This window comes from Nuphar pumila, unplaced genomic scaffold, assembly GCF_984573655.1.
Source record: "Nuphar pumila unplaced genomic scaffold, dmNupPumi1.hap1.1 HAP1_SCAFFOLD_516, whole genome shotgun sequence".
Classification (NCBI taxonomy): domain Eukaryota; kingdom Viridiplantae; phylum Streptophyta; class Magnoliopsida; order Nymphaeales; family Nymphaeaceae; genus Nuphar; species Nuphar pumila.
The window spans coordinates 29,246-42,047 of record NW_028323381.1 but is presented as its reverse complement, the minus strand read 5'-3'; the positions used below and the strand labels follow the sequence as shown (position 1 = coordinate 42,047).

The 12,802-nt window shown below is 50.5% G+C and overlaps 2 protein-coding genes across 2 annotated transcripts; one reads left to right on the top strand and one right to left on the bottom strand.

The window, feature by feature from the left end:
• The first annotated feature begins 1,353 nt into the window (after nt 1–1,353).
• On the top strand, nt 1,354–4,342 carry LOC149810117 (uncharacterized). The gene is made up of 4 exons (XM_089994419.1): nt 1,354–1,487; nt 2,094–2,357; nt 3,214–3,436; nt 4,064–4,342. Exons 1-4 carry the CDS (start codon nt 1,414–1,416, stop codon nt 4,340–4,342), a joined length of 840 nt encoding a protein of 279 aa, XP_089850545.1. The 5' UTR covers nt 1,354–1,413.
• A 2,352-nt stretch (nt 4,343–6,694) lies between these two features.
• On the bottom strand, nt 6,695–11,054 carry LOC149810116 (obg-like ATPase 1). Its single transcript, XM_089994418.1, has 6 exons — nt 10,986–11,054; nt 9,920–10,030; nt 9,029–9,138; nt 8,427–8,628; nt 7,729–8,061; nt 6,695–7,042 (listed from the first exon to the last, which is right to left on the bottom strand). Exons 1-6 carry the CDS (start codon nt 11,052–11,054, stop codon nt 6,695–6,697), a joined length of 1,173 nt encoding a protein of 390 aa, XP_089850544.1.
• Nucleotides 11,055–12,802: the final 1,748 nt, after the last annotated feature.

Genomic DNA, 12,802 nt, shown 5'->3' with positions numbered 1-12,802 from the left:
CCCGTGAATGAGCGCAAGGCGAAGAAGGTAGACGGAGGGCAAGCGGGTGGAAACTTTTCTGGTCTGGGTGGTCCAAAGCCCCCGCCTGCACTGAGCCTATCAGTTGTGGGAATGAAGAAGGGCGGCAAGGTGTGCTTGCAGCTTACCCGCGTGAGCGATCATGCTGTGAAGCCCCACATCATGCACGATGGGCTGTTTGCTTAGTAATCATTTCCATAGATCATGATCTACTAATGAAGTCCAACGAGCAATATGAACTCCTTGCCATGGAGAATTCTGAACCGCTTTGTCCTACCAAGCGATTGTGTCACTTGTGAAACAAAGACAGAGGAAGTGCTTGTCATTTGTTTGGACCTGCTGACATAGAAGGTACTCAACAATAAATTGCAATCTCTTTGATTTCAGTCGTTGTACCTGATTGTTGCCTGCACGGCCAGCTGAGGGTTCTGGTAGGATGCAGCCTGGTGAATGCTTTGACAGGTGAAAGCTGATGGGCGGCAGTTGCCAAATTTTCCATCCTGCGTTGTTGAGGCTCTCCTGTACAATCATCTATAAGCCATGTGCACGAGTTTTTGTGTTTTGCAGAGGTCAGTGATCGTCACACCGGATGTGGGCTATGGCGAGAAAGGGCAAGAAGAGATCCCTCCTGGAGCGACATTTGAAATGCACATTGAAGTTTTGGAGGTTATAAAGAAATAGCCTGATTGCTAGCCTCTTTGCTTGTCCTGTGTGTCTGGAGAGAATTGCATGTCTGTCTCGTGTCGGTGAAGTAAGCGTTGTGATTGAGCTGGGTGCAGTCGTGTAAGTCATGAGTCGATCCTGCACGCTTAATCAAATTCCAACACTGTTTATGTCATGAAGGAAATCAGGAGGTGGCGCGCCGTCGTTGAACAATTCATCCAACGCTAGGTAATAAAACTCTGCATTCAGGATCAAGATCCTATGATGGGCCATCTGACAGACGATCTGTAGAGTGTCGAGGTTTTGCCCAGTAACCTGAGCCTTCGCCTGAAGCTCAGTCGACGTCGTCGGCGATGCGCCCCCTCAGCCTGAGCCTCAACCTTGGGGTTCAGCCTGAAGCATCAGCGACGGGGCCCCTCAGCCTCAGGTCAGGGGTCCCCCTGACAGGGCCCATGACAAGTGGGGAGTCGCGAGCAGTCTACTTCTCCAGATAGGAAAATGCGACCACATCCATTCAGACCGTGTCCCGTCTGAATCCTCCGGCGGAGGCTCCAGTCGGTCGCTTCTTTCGCCGGAAGACAACATTGACATGATGAATGGCAACCCCATATGTGAGGGACCTGGCGCGATCTTTGTTTTCACTGCGGTTTCGTGCCAGCTAGGTGGCCGCACTCCCTTTCAAGCTACTACGAATTGGTTACAGCGGTCCATAGTCGCACTGAACCAGGAATCATGCGACCACTTGCGTTTCGAGCACAGCATATTGTGAAATTGTTTGGTGGCAAGCCGAATCCAGGCTGCTCCAGGTACGCTGATTGTGCAAATCGTGTTCGCTCAATTGGTTCTGGCAAGTTTTCACATTCCGTCGCCATACCTGGGGAGTTTGGTCAAGGATACGTATGCGCGTCTGTAAAGTATTTTGGCCGGGGCAGCACCCCACCTGCTCTGGCACCTTCGCCACCCTAAAAGTCGGAAACTACCATCATCCAACGACTTCGATGCGCACATTCATTGATGTCATACAACAGTTGGAAATTGCTTCACTTCAAATTGTCTAGGCGCGCAGCAGCAGACCTGGAACCTGTGCTAGGGTGCAGTGTCATGACACGTCAGCCACATGACCAACAGCACAGTTGGAGTGGTACTTCTCATCCTGTAGTACGTACGAAGTGGTTGGACTGCGCAATGTATATGTTACGGCCTTATGTTCGTTCATCAGGTGCACACACAATGGCTCGCCTGTTCCCATGAGTTTGTCATTTTGCTGATCATGACATGGCTGTCTTCCTGCTATTCAGCAGGATTATCGCGGGGTGGTCACAGTGTGCCTTGTTTGGGTGATTATAACGTGGGGATATATCAATACGATGCAATTGCTTTGCTTCAATGTCCAAACACTCTTTGCAATTCAGGACCTACAGAATAGCTCATAGTAGAAGCCAACAACATGCCCAGCGAACGCATGCTACGCCACCAGAGGTGAATCCCGCTGTCAGTCAGCTTGATGAAGCTCCAAGTCCTAGTGACAGCAGGGATGGGGGAAATGGGAATACCGGAGGCGGTGGAAACAATGGAAATGGCAGTGGGAACAACGGGTTCGTTGAATGGCTCCAAACGTACAAGGATGATATCATCACTGTCGCACTGGCTGTAGGCATCTCTTATGGCATTCGGTGGTACGTTTCGTATCTAATATCGTCAAAGTTTGAATTGCACAGTGTCAAATACCATGGTATAGACAGCTCTTGAGAGGTGGGTGCATTGCATTGTTTGACTTGTGTGTAGCCAAAAGGCAAGTGGTAATGGCAATGTGATATATTTAGGTACCGCTGCCGCCGGCATATTGTTGCGTTGCGTTGCATGCTCAGTTGTTCATGGTTTTCTGAATTGTGCCGGTTATATTTAGGGTTCCCCAAGTCTTTTTCTGAAAGTCTGCTTTGCAGTCCCACAGCAGGAAAAAGACGCTTACGGATGAGAAAGAATTCAATCAGCAACCTTCAGTTGCGGATGTCCCAAGGCAGAGTGTCTGTAGCTGAGAAATTTTGGTACAGAGAGTGTGCTCTGTATGGGTACTTATCCTGGCATAGTATCCTGCGGCAAAGTATCCAGAATTCGAACGTGTTGCCTTGCAGAGGATGCAGACTATGAGTTTAGTCACATGCACAGTGAAGGGCCCACGCACCCATGCAACCTATGCAACAGGAAGCAAGTGCTACGAGATTGTTGACGAGTTCGTTGGAGAACATTTTTGTTTTATGACAACCATGGTGCCATGACGCGTACATGTTTTGTCCAATCCTATTTCCTGGTCCCACCCTCACACCACATCACCTCACAAACCTTAACCCCTCACCGATGTCCCCACCCTTGGGGCAGCCAGTTCAACTTTAGCTGGCGTCTTGAGCCTCAAGGAGGCAGCAATGGCGTGGTATAGACTGCAGTATGGGTGCTGTCAAGTTTGGGTGTCATGTGCTGAGTTGTCTGCTGGAATGAGGAGCAGCTGCAGTGATGACAAATGGGCCAGGGTTGCAGGTTCATAGGCGAGCCTCGATTTATTCCATCCCTTTCCATGTATCCAACTTTTGATATCGGGGACCGCCTCGTGGCTGAGAAGGTGACATATCGCTTCACACGGCCCCCTACCACTGGAGACATCATCATTTTTAACCCCGTTGAGGGCGTTGGACGCAAATCCATCTTTGGGGAAGATGTCTTCATTAAGCGCATCGTTGCTGTTGCTGGGGACGTTGTGGAGGTGTGCTCCTGCATTGCTTCGATTTTTAATGCCTCTTCTTTAGACAATGTTTTGCTATTGCCGGGGACGTTGTGGAGTCGTGCTCCTGTCTTTCTCGATGTTAGATGCCAGCTCGTTGAAGTATGTTGTGCTGTTGTGGGGAACGTCGTGGAGTGCGCTCTTTCTTGCCTTGTTTCGACGTTCGATTCCACTTCTTTCGCGGACATACTGCTGCATCTTGCTGTGGCTGCTCCCGAACAAGCAGCATCTTGTTCTTGTGGCAGAATGCCACGGCTGCTGCTTGTGCCCCATCATGAGTGGCCACGCAGGGTCACAAGTCTCGTGGCCTTGCCAGCTTCACGTGTTTGCTCCCTATCAATGACTGCCCCTCAACATATCAGGCATCTCCTGGACATGCACAGGGTGTCACGTGCCAGCATTAGCCGAAGTCCTGATAAATTGGAACGCGGTATTGGTCCACATGCTTGGACTCTGCAGTATCGTCCCACTTCATTTGCCAGTCCTCGCTTCCAGGACATATGCAACATACCGCCTTGCACCATGGCTACCTTGATACAACCAAACGGATGGCACACAGGCAACTTTGGTGTACGATTCCTTGCATGTGACAAAGCGGTACATATGCAGGTCAAGTCTGGTTCGCTATACGTCAATGGTCGTGCCCGACAAGAACCCTACATCCTTGAGCCACCATCGTATACCATGCCGGAGGTGGTCATTCCTCCAGGCTGCATCTTTGTTATGGGCGACAACCGCAACAACTCCTATGACTCCCACATCTGGGGCCCACTCCCTATTTCAAATGTGCTTGGACGGGCTGTGTTCAACTACTGGCCGCCACAGAAGGCTGGGGTCATTGACTACAGCCTGTTTGATGATGCACGGGTTGCTCCGGCACTTAAATAGGTAGCATCTCAGCATGGAAGGCAGAGTCAACATGTTTATCAACGATGCCACTCCACTTTAGGCTAAGGGGCCTCTCAAGGACTCATGGTAACTTGATTATTTTGTGACAAGACGGTCTTTTGATCAATAACTTTCGTGGATAGGGCGCCAGCAGCTTGTAAGTGTACTGTTTCAGAGTTTCTTATCTGTCATTTCAATTTATCAATTGCTGATCCCGTCTTGCTGTCTTCCTACTCATTTGTTTGTGCAAATGATTCCGAAGGTGATAATCCATTCAGCAGTACCGCCGGTATGCACAACCCAAATGCAAATGTGAAGAAGTTGTGGTCTCTCGAAGATATGTCTCTATTTGTCCAGAGACATAGTTTGTCCAGTTACGCCTACATAGCCATAATGGCTTATTGAATAGACAGTGCAGCCTGCGCTCGTTTTGCAAATTTGACGGAGCTTCTCCCTATCCATGACGTGAGCATCTGCAGAAGGTGACCGCAAGCATAAAACCCTCACACCATAAACAACTTGCGCCCACTAGAAGGGACAGCGGCGAGAGCCATGGCTGATCTTGGGATGCAGCATAGCCCCGGAGGACAAAGACAGAATGAAGGAGTTTATGAAAGGCGCTGGTGGCCGTCAAGCACACGCGTTTCACCAACACACCCATGTGCATACATAGCAGGCACTGGCCTGCGCTTTCGAGTGGACGTTGAGAGCGTGGCTGCCAGCGCGCCAACATAGCATGGTAGCTGCCATTCCATGTCACGACAGATAGTACCAGTGACCCCGCTCGAGACAGTGTGGTATCTGACGTTCACAAACACATCTTGCGGCAAAGTTTGGTTGCAAATGTTGTATGACATTGACAGTGAGATGCCCACACATTTGGGGAATCAGGCGCATGGCACAAAAATACTATGCCATGCCAATCATCAAACAAGTGCACCACAACTGTGACGTACACATACATGGCGTAAACGGTAAACACCCGAGTAATCGTGCTCACATAAACTAGGTCGGCTTTTCTTGAGCGACAGGACACATGCATGAGATCAGAAGCCGCAGGTCCTCTATGGTGTAATGCTGTTGGTCAACTGGGATTTGGCCGTTGGCTCCTGGCAAGGGGAGTCCTTGTCCAGCTTTGCCAGCCAGAGTTTGAGCAGCAACCAGCAAGGGTTCCGTAGGTGATACATGGCATGATGCACTCATTCCCGTGCGAATAGCTGCTAATGATGCACAGCTGGAGATAAGCGTTCCGGCGGCATGCTGCACAATTGCACTACCGTGATCCAACTGGCCAATGATAGCTTCCAGTCGAGACATGGTGGTGGGCTCATTACTCAATGCACTGTGCGCATCCACATGAGCTGCCAGGCTGGGGATCTCGCTGCCATCCCCGCTGTTGGACTCTACCACTGCGACAATACCCATTCCCTCGATCTGAACCAACCATGATGCCAGTGCCTTCATCTCATGGGTGATGGCACTGTCCAGCTGCCGCAGCATGGACACCACAGACACCGTGGCAACCGATGCAGTTAGAGCCTGGGGTGATGCAGTCATTCCAGTGACAGCCTTGCTGCGACGCTCTTCCTCGAGCATGCCCAAGAGGTTGCCCTTCTCCGTAGCAATTGCAGTTTGAACCTCCTTCCTCGACTGTTTCAGATTGGCAAGACGTCCTTGAACGTCCTGAGATAAAAGAGAGACGAAAGCGAATAAAGGAGTAGCCGTAGCATGTCCGTGGATGCCTGCCAAAGGGCGCAATGTCATCATGGACCTCTCGACTTCAGCAAAGTACTGTTCCCGTGCCTGGTCCTCCACAGACCCAAGAGAAGGGTCGTGAGATACAGCTTGCTTTTCACTACCGGCAAAGGTGCTTGCATCTACTGACATGCTCGAGAGGTCCAACGGCACACCAGCAACGGAGTTGGAAGCACTTGGCAAGGTGGCAGGGTTTTCAGTGCACTGCTTCTTAATAGCATCCGCATCTGAGGAAACCATGGGACGCCGTTTGAAGTTCATAGCGCTTATAACAACGCATGAAGACAATGCAGCAATCGTTGCGGATGAAGACTAGCGCACGGAGACGATGAAACGCCAGTTCACAGTGATAATGGCGATGAGTTCACAGTGATAACCATGCATCGTTGGCTACGAAGAGCCGTAAGAAGTTAAGGTATGGAAGCAAACAAACGTCAGCACCACGTCGTGCTCCAGAACACCATGGAAAAATGATGGTTGCAACAACACACCATCGATGACAACATCGTGCATGCGACTCGACTGGTTGACAAGCAAGATTTACAGCAATAGCTACAGTCCTAACATTGGCGAGAAATACCCGGTCAAGTTGAAATACTACTTTGCCTTGCCTGACGCCGTGACATTGAATTTGAAAAAGATCACATCTCCATCCCCAACAACGTACTCCTTGCCCTGCTGCCGGTATTTGCCAGCTGCCTTGACGGCTAGCTCATTGCCGAGTTCGTGCAAATCCTCATACGTCATCACCTCAGCACAGATGAACCCTCGCTCAAAATCGCCATGGATTGCGCCAGCAGCCTGAGGAGCTTTGGTGCCCTTCCGGATCTGCCAACACTTGACTTCATCCGCCCCTGCTGTGAAGAAGTAGATCAGCCGGATTGCTTTGAAGCCTGTGGTGATGATGCGGTCCAGCATACTCATAACGCTGTTTTCTTTGCAGACCTGCACCCACAACCCCACGATCACGAGTCGGCACATCCTCCACCATCCCCGACATGAGATAACTGGGCCCACACTTTGTTGCTGAGCTGTGGCTAACCTCCTTTCTTGCAGGGTAGAAGACGAAGAACAAGTCAGGCTATGGTAAGTCAGCCTGTGCTTGCCTCAGGTGACGGTAAGGGTAGCACTGGATTCCCAAATAGTTCTTGGAGTTGCCAATGTCCATGTCGACGCGGCAGTATTGTAGAAAAAGATAAATCGTCATCACATCGCGCATGTGTGATTGTTGTTTGCAGTTTGCTATATTGCGTTATTTCTCGGTGACACCCATTGCTCCCCCACATCAATTGATGATCAGTGATATTTAAAGGACAAGGACAACTCTTGAATGCAGACATTCCTGTCGTGGCCGATGATGGTCTCGGTCGAATTAAGCTCGAGCTCGCTGCGTGCAGATGCTTCGTCCTTCACCTGTACTGTGTGCAGGTGAATCAAGGTGTTCGGGCGTCAGTGTGGCCTCAAGGATAGCATCGTAGTCATGCATCAACAAGAGCGGACACAGACAGCGTGAGATACAAACCATCCGGCCATCATGCAGGAGTCACGAGCAACTGAGGAGTGGGGGCCGGCACCAAAGTGATCAAATCACAAGCGGTGAACAGCTCGACACATGGCTGCGAGAGACGTACCGCTGCCTTCTCGTCATCAGGCATATCGAAGATCTCTTGTTCAAAGGAAGCAGAGTATGGGATGCAGGGGTCGTTGCCGTTGGCCTTGATGTACTCCATAACCTTGGGAAGGTGCTTGTTCTTCTTGCGGATGAAGTCCTTCTTGGACATGTTGACCAGGTAGACGACTGGCTTCGCCGTGATGAATTGGGTCCGGTTGAGGAAGTCAACCTCCTTTACATTCCAGTCCTCGTTTCGGATGTCAGTCCCAGCTTCCAAAATCGTCTGAACTCGTTGTGCAGCGTCGTAGTCCTCCTTCTCCTCCTTTTTCATGACCTTCTTGGTCTTAAAACCCTGTAAATGCCAACAACCTCGTCGGAAGGTTGTGTGCACGAGCATGACTCCATGTCCCACGACAACATCGGGTGTGGCTAGAACATCAGCCAGCAGCTGAGAAGGGTTAGGTGTCGATGATCATGATGAATCTTTTGGCTTCTCTTTCCATTCGCGCTTGCGCGAGTCTTCCTGGTGTTTGAATTATCATTTCGCTTCTCCATGTGATGTAATGATGAATCTTTGACAAGTTGTCATTACATCACAAGTAATCATCATCGCCATCGGTGTCCCCACAAACATTGGGATCTGCAAGTGCACCTTTGGACGCCAGCCTAGATCAACAGCAAGCCGCAATAGATTGGAAGGTGAGAGGCAAGGCGCACATCGCAGATTTTGCGGACTCGCTCGAGGTCCTTGGCGCGGAGCTCGTTGTGGATGATCTGCATGTCATCCAAGGGGTCCACCCTGTCTTCTGTGTGAATGACATCCGGGTCATCAAACGTGCGCAGGACGTGGAAGATGCCATCCACTGCAGTGATGTTTGAGAGGAAGGCATTTCCTAGACCCTCGCCTGAGGCGGCCCCCCTGTAGCATGACTCTCATGGTCGTAAGGTTTGCTCTTGGTATGATGATGAGGTGTCTTTTTACAACACTGCCGCATCCACATGAACATTGGCAACTCCCAAAAACTACTTGGAAATCAGTACAACCATTACTGTCACCTGAGGTATGCTCCAGACAACATAAACTCATGACAATGGCTGTTTGTCTTGAGTATCAGCCATCCAGCACCCTTGCAAGTGATGACCGCACAAGCAGCATGTTGTATACAGCCTTGAGTGTGAGTGTGAGTGTGGGCTGCTGCATCACGGAGCAGCAACTTCGCGATGATCGGGAGTGAGTCGAGTCCCGTGATGCTCGGGGCAAGCACTTTCCAATCATATTGAGAAGCTTTTTTTGAACAAGGCAGGAAGAACTTGCGCACTTTACAAGGCCTGCAATGTCCACGACTTCCAGGAAAGCAGGCTCCATGCTCTTTGGCTTGTAGAGGTCGCACAGCCACCGGAAGCGGTCGTCTGGGATCTTCACTCTGGCCTGCTCGTCACTGCTTGTCAGTGCTTCTCTAAAAATTGCAGTATGCGGACCGAGCAAACAAGAGGGAATTGCTAGGCCAGACAAGCAACTGAGTGCTTGCTAGGCCTTGCAGAGGATGCACCCTTTCGAGGAGTTGTTAAATGTGTCCAACTGCAAAGCGAAATGCGGCTACATGTAGTTGATACTTGCACCCTGTATGAGTCCAAAGCCCTGTAAGAGTGACTACTCAGGACGGAAAGGACGGGAGATCCAATCTGGTACAACATGTCATCTCACGATGGTGCAACGATCTCCTCCATACCTAGGAAATTTGCGCGTCAGCGTTCGTCACATGTACTAACAGCTCTTTGCATCAAATACCTGGAACGGCAGCCCATGTTGAGAAGAAGGCCCTCCAACATTTTGCTGGATGCCATAATGTACGTGCACATGCGGGCATACGGTGCTGGCTTACTCGCCAATTTCACTGGATGGCACCATCCTAATGGAGATTCACTTGCGTAACCTTCAAGGCCATACGACCATGTGTGCTGGCTCCTATCTCTTGAGCTCATGTGCTCCAGAGACACAGCAGAGCCGTATGTGCAACACATAACAAATGGTACGTATCTGCTGCTTACAGACGGTGACCAGCTGCAGCTCCTTGCGCAGGTAGTGGAAAAAAAACAACCAGAAGCAAAGAATATGTGTAAATAATGGGTAGACTGCTGGTACTTGTGTATTCAAACAGCCACCCAGCTTCTGTGTAGTGCATCCCATCCAAGCAACATGGCAGACATACATGGTTGGGCTCGATCGTGCAGAATGGGAAGTTCTCCGCTGGAATGGAAAGCTTCGTCAGCAGGTTGAAAGTTGAACTCTTCCCTACGTTTGGCAGGCCAACAATGCCGATCTGCACGCCACATCCATTATCAGGTGCATATGACGACAATGCGTACCCCCGGACCTAAGAAACAACGCAACATGTTCCCTAGCGCCTGCATATTCCATCTTCTCGAGGCAAACATTTGGAAAAATACAGGATTGCCCTCGTAATCGTTTTGCAGATGCCAGGCAGGTGCTCAGCAAGAACTGCACGCCATCTGGACGCCATCAACGGGCTTGTTCAGCCATGTCACTGACTCCAAACATAAACCAGACTGTTAGCATGGGAGTGGGCGTAGCTGGACAGATAGCATGTGCCAGCATGATGCTTTGCAGTCACAGTGAAACCGCAATGCGGTGCTGTATGAAGTATTGTAGTATCAGGACTAGTGAACAAGCTCAGAATGAGCAGGATCACACAGATGAGAGGGACGAGCGATCATAACCAACCTTGATCAACAGACGTCCATGACATCCTCGGTTGGCTCAATGAACCCAAGGAGCCCTATCAAGCCATCCAAGGCCTCGCAGAAGTCACCCCAACGGTCCGCTCCAGACGAAGTCTACAGCGCCGTACCGTGTATATCCCTCCCTGAATCCTACCGACAGATGAGGTGCATAATATGCACGCCAAGAAGAGCACCCATCACAACATTGCCGATAGCTCGTCAGGGTGCAACATAGTGCGAGGAGTGCGTGTCGACTGCTTTGCGAAACAACACCAATTAATCGAAGGCAATATGCACCCATGGTACATTCCTAGAACATAGACTGATATTGAATATATTAAGGTACCTGATTGCATGACAGTACCAGGATGCTGCACTGCCGTTATGCAAGTTCCATTCGTCCGCACGATAGACCCCGGGATCCCAGGGAATACCAAAGTGCATTTTCTACGTTATGATCAGGCTGACAGGAGTAGATCCTCTTCGCTATAGTCCCTTGTCCAAAGCTCACAGAACACATGCCAGATCACCAACCTTCAAATGTGAGCTGAAACGCCCAAGTATAGGCCGTTCTTCGACAACCTCCTTCTTCTTCGGAGCCATCTTTCCCTTGTCGCCTCAGAAGTAGCAATTGGTGTACACAGTTGCTCTCGCACGCTCGCGAGCTAAGATCGCTACAATACTAGCGCAGTTCAGCGGGATAAGATAATTATCTTTCTTGGACGCAAAGGAAACCATACGAATTGCATGGAGTCTTGAGGGAAGACTGTCTGCGAATGCCTTCAGCCTCCTCTCTGACTGGACACGTAACAGATAGCTCGATAGTACAGGGTTTGGACACTGACAAGCTAATAGGGTTGCAAGCACCCAAGGAGCACACGGTTGACGCGCATGTTGTCGATATTATGACATCGTTTGAGTTTTTGTGCTGCAAAGTTTGCGTATCATCCAGCATCGCTAGGCGAGGGCGCGAGCAGTGGGTCGAGGTCTGTCATGGAACTCCCACATATGCCGTTCGGTATGAGTTCGTTGGATGCAATGCAGCAAGATGCATGTCCGAAGAATATATCTGTAGCGCTGCAGCGAGTGCGCGCGGAACGCGACGCTATAGAAAGGTCATGTGGACTGGTGTCAAGCTCTGCGATAGCCACTATCAAAGCCAGGAGGGTTGCTTTAGACAAACATCAGGACGCATCACGAAGACGGAATGAAGCTATTAGAAGAGCTGCTGCGAAAGCCAGCCATGACTGTGCGGCCATGCTACACGACCCTGCACATATCACTGCTGCGGCACGCGTCTCTACCGCAAAGGCGCAATACCTCGAGTCTGTGCAAGCAGTATACCCAATGTGGGCGTCACAAGCAGAGAAAAATGGGAAAATCACGGGAACTTTCAATCGTGACGACGGCGATGAGCCGAAGGACATGAACTACGAAGAAAATCAAGGCATTTTGCAGTTCAACGGGCAGTTGGGGGTGCCGCAGCCAAGCCTCCATCCACTGTACAACAAGCCACCTGTAAGTTGCTAGCTTCAATGCCATATGGTCTCGGATGCGACATGGATACATCTACGTGCGTGGTTGGACGCTTGCAATGTTCTGCCTTTCATTGGCTCATGTGGCATGTATGAACGTTTGAACAGGATACCAACCCCGTTAGATGTTCGAGTTTACAAGAGCTGAAACATGAAGAGTGAAATCTTGCATGGGCACATACATACAGAACAGCTCGTCTTTGAGACACATGGAATACCACGGACTGCCATATGTTGTTGCAGGTGGATCCAAAGCAGCTGCACCGGTCACTTCAAGTGCTTCTCGACCGCGTCTCCTCTCAGCCACTAGGGGCACAGCGCCAGCCACTGGGTCTGAAAACGCCAAGCGACCGCACTCCACATGGCGTATGGCATGTCTCCTCAGCAATAGACGATGGACACAAGTCACAGACGCAGTCGCCGCGCATCCAGGCAATGAACTTTGACACGTCGCAGATTTATCTCATGGTGGATGCCATCACAGGGCAGCCCATACCCCCCGGACTACCCTCGTCCACACAGATGCACAGCAGAAATCCACAGCCAGGCTACACAGCAGCTCTTCATAGCAATGTATGCCCTGATTGTACTTGTGGGCCCTGTTTCAAATACAAGCAACGCAGGCCGTGGCATTTCAAGCCGTGTTATAGCACTGCTGCAGAGCTTTATATGAATGGAACTGCTATGTCCAGCGGAGTGAGACGTGACAAGTGGCACCCCGCAACTATCTCCTGATAGCATGATCTAGTAAGGGCTCCCTTCGTAAGTTTTCCTTAGTAATGAATTACATGCCTCCTAGCGGACCTGTCTGCCTGT

What these genes read in the sequence shown, in the direction of transcription:
- LOC149810117 (XM_089994419.1), top strand. Translation starts at nt 1,414, where the DNA reads ATGCGACCACTTGCGTTTCGAGCACAGCATATTGTGAAATTGTTTGGT. An exon ending in CCGAATCCAGGCTGCTCCAG is followed by an intron (nt 1,488 to 2,093) that starts GTACGCTGATTG and finishes TTTGCAATTCAG; the next exon opens with GACCTACAGAATAGCTCATA. An exon ending in TTGCTGGGGACGTTGTGGAG is followed by an intron (nt 3,437 to 4,063) that starts GTGTGCTCCTGC and finishes GTACATATGCAG; the next exon opens with GTCAAGTCTGGTTCGCTATA.
- LOC149810116 (XM_089994418.1), bottom strand. Translation starts at nt 11,054, where the DNA reads ATGGCTCCGAAGAAGAAGGAGGTTGTCGAAGAACGGCCTATACTTGGG. An exon ending in GTTTCAGCTCACATTTGAAG is followed by an intron (nt 10,031 to 10,985) that starts GTTGGTGATCTG and finishes TGTGGCGTGCAG; the next exon opens with ATCGGCATTGTTGGCCTGCC. An exon ending in GACATTGCAGGCCTTGTAAA is followed by an intron (nt 8,629 to 9,028) that starts GTGCGCAAGTTC and finishes GTCATGCTACAG; the next exon opens with GGGGGCCGCCTCAGGCGAGG.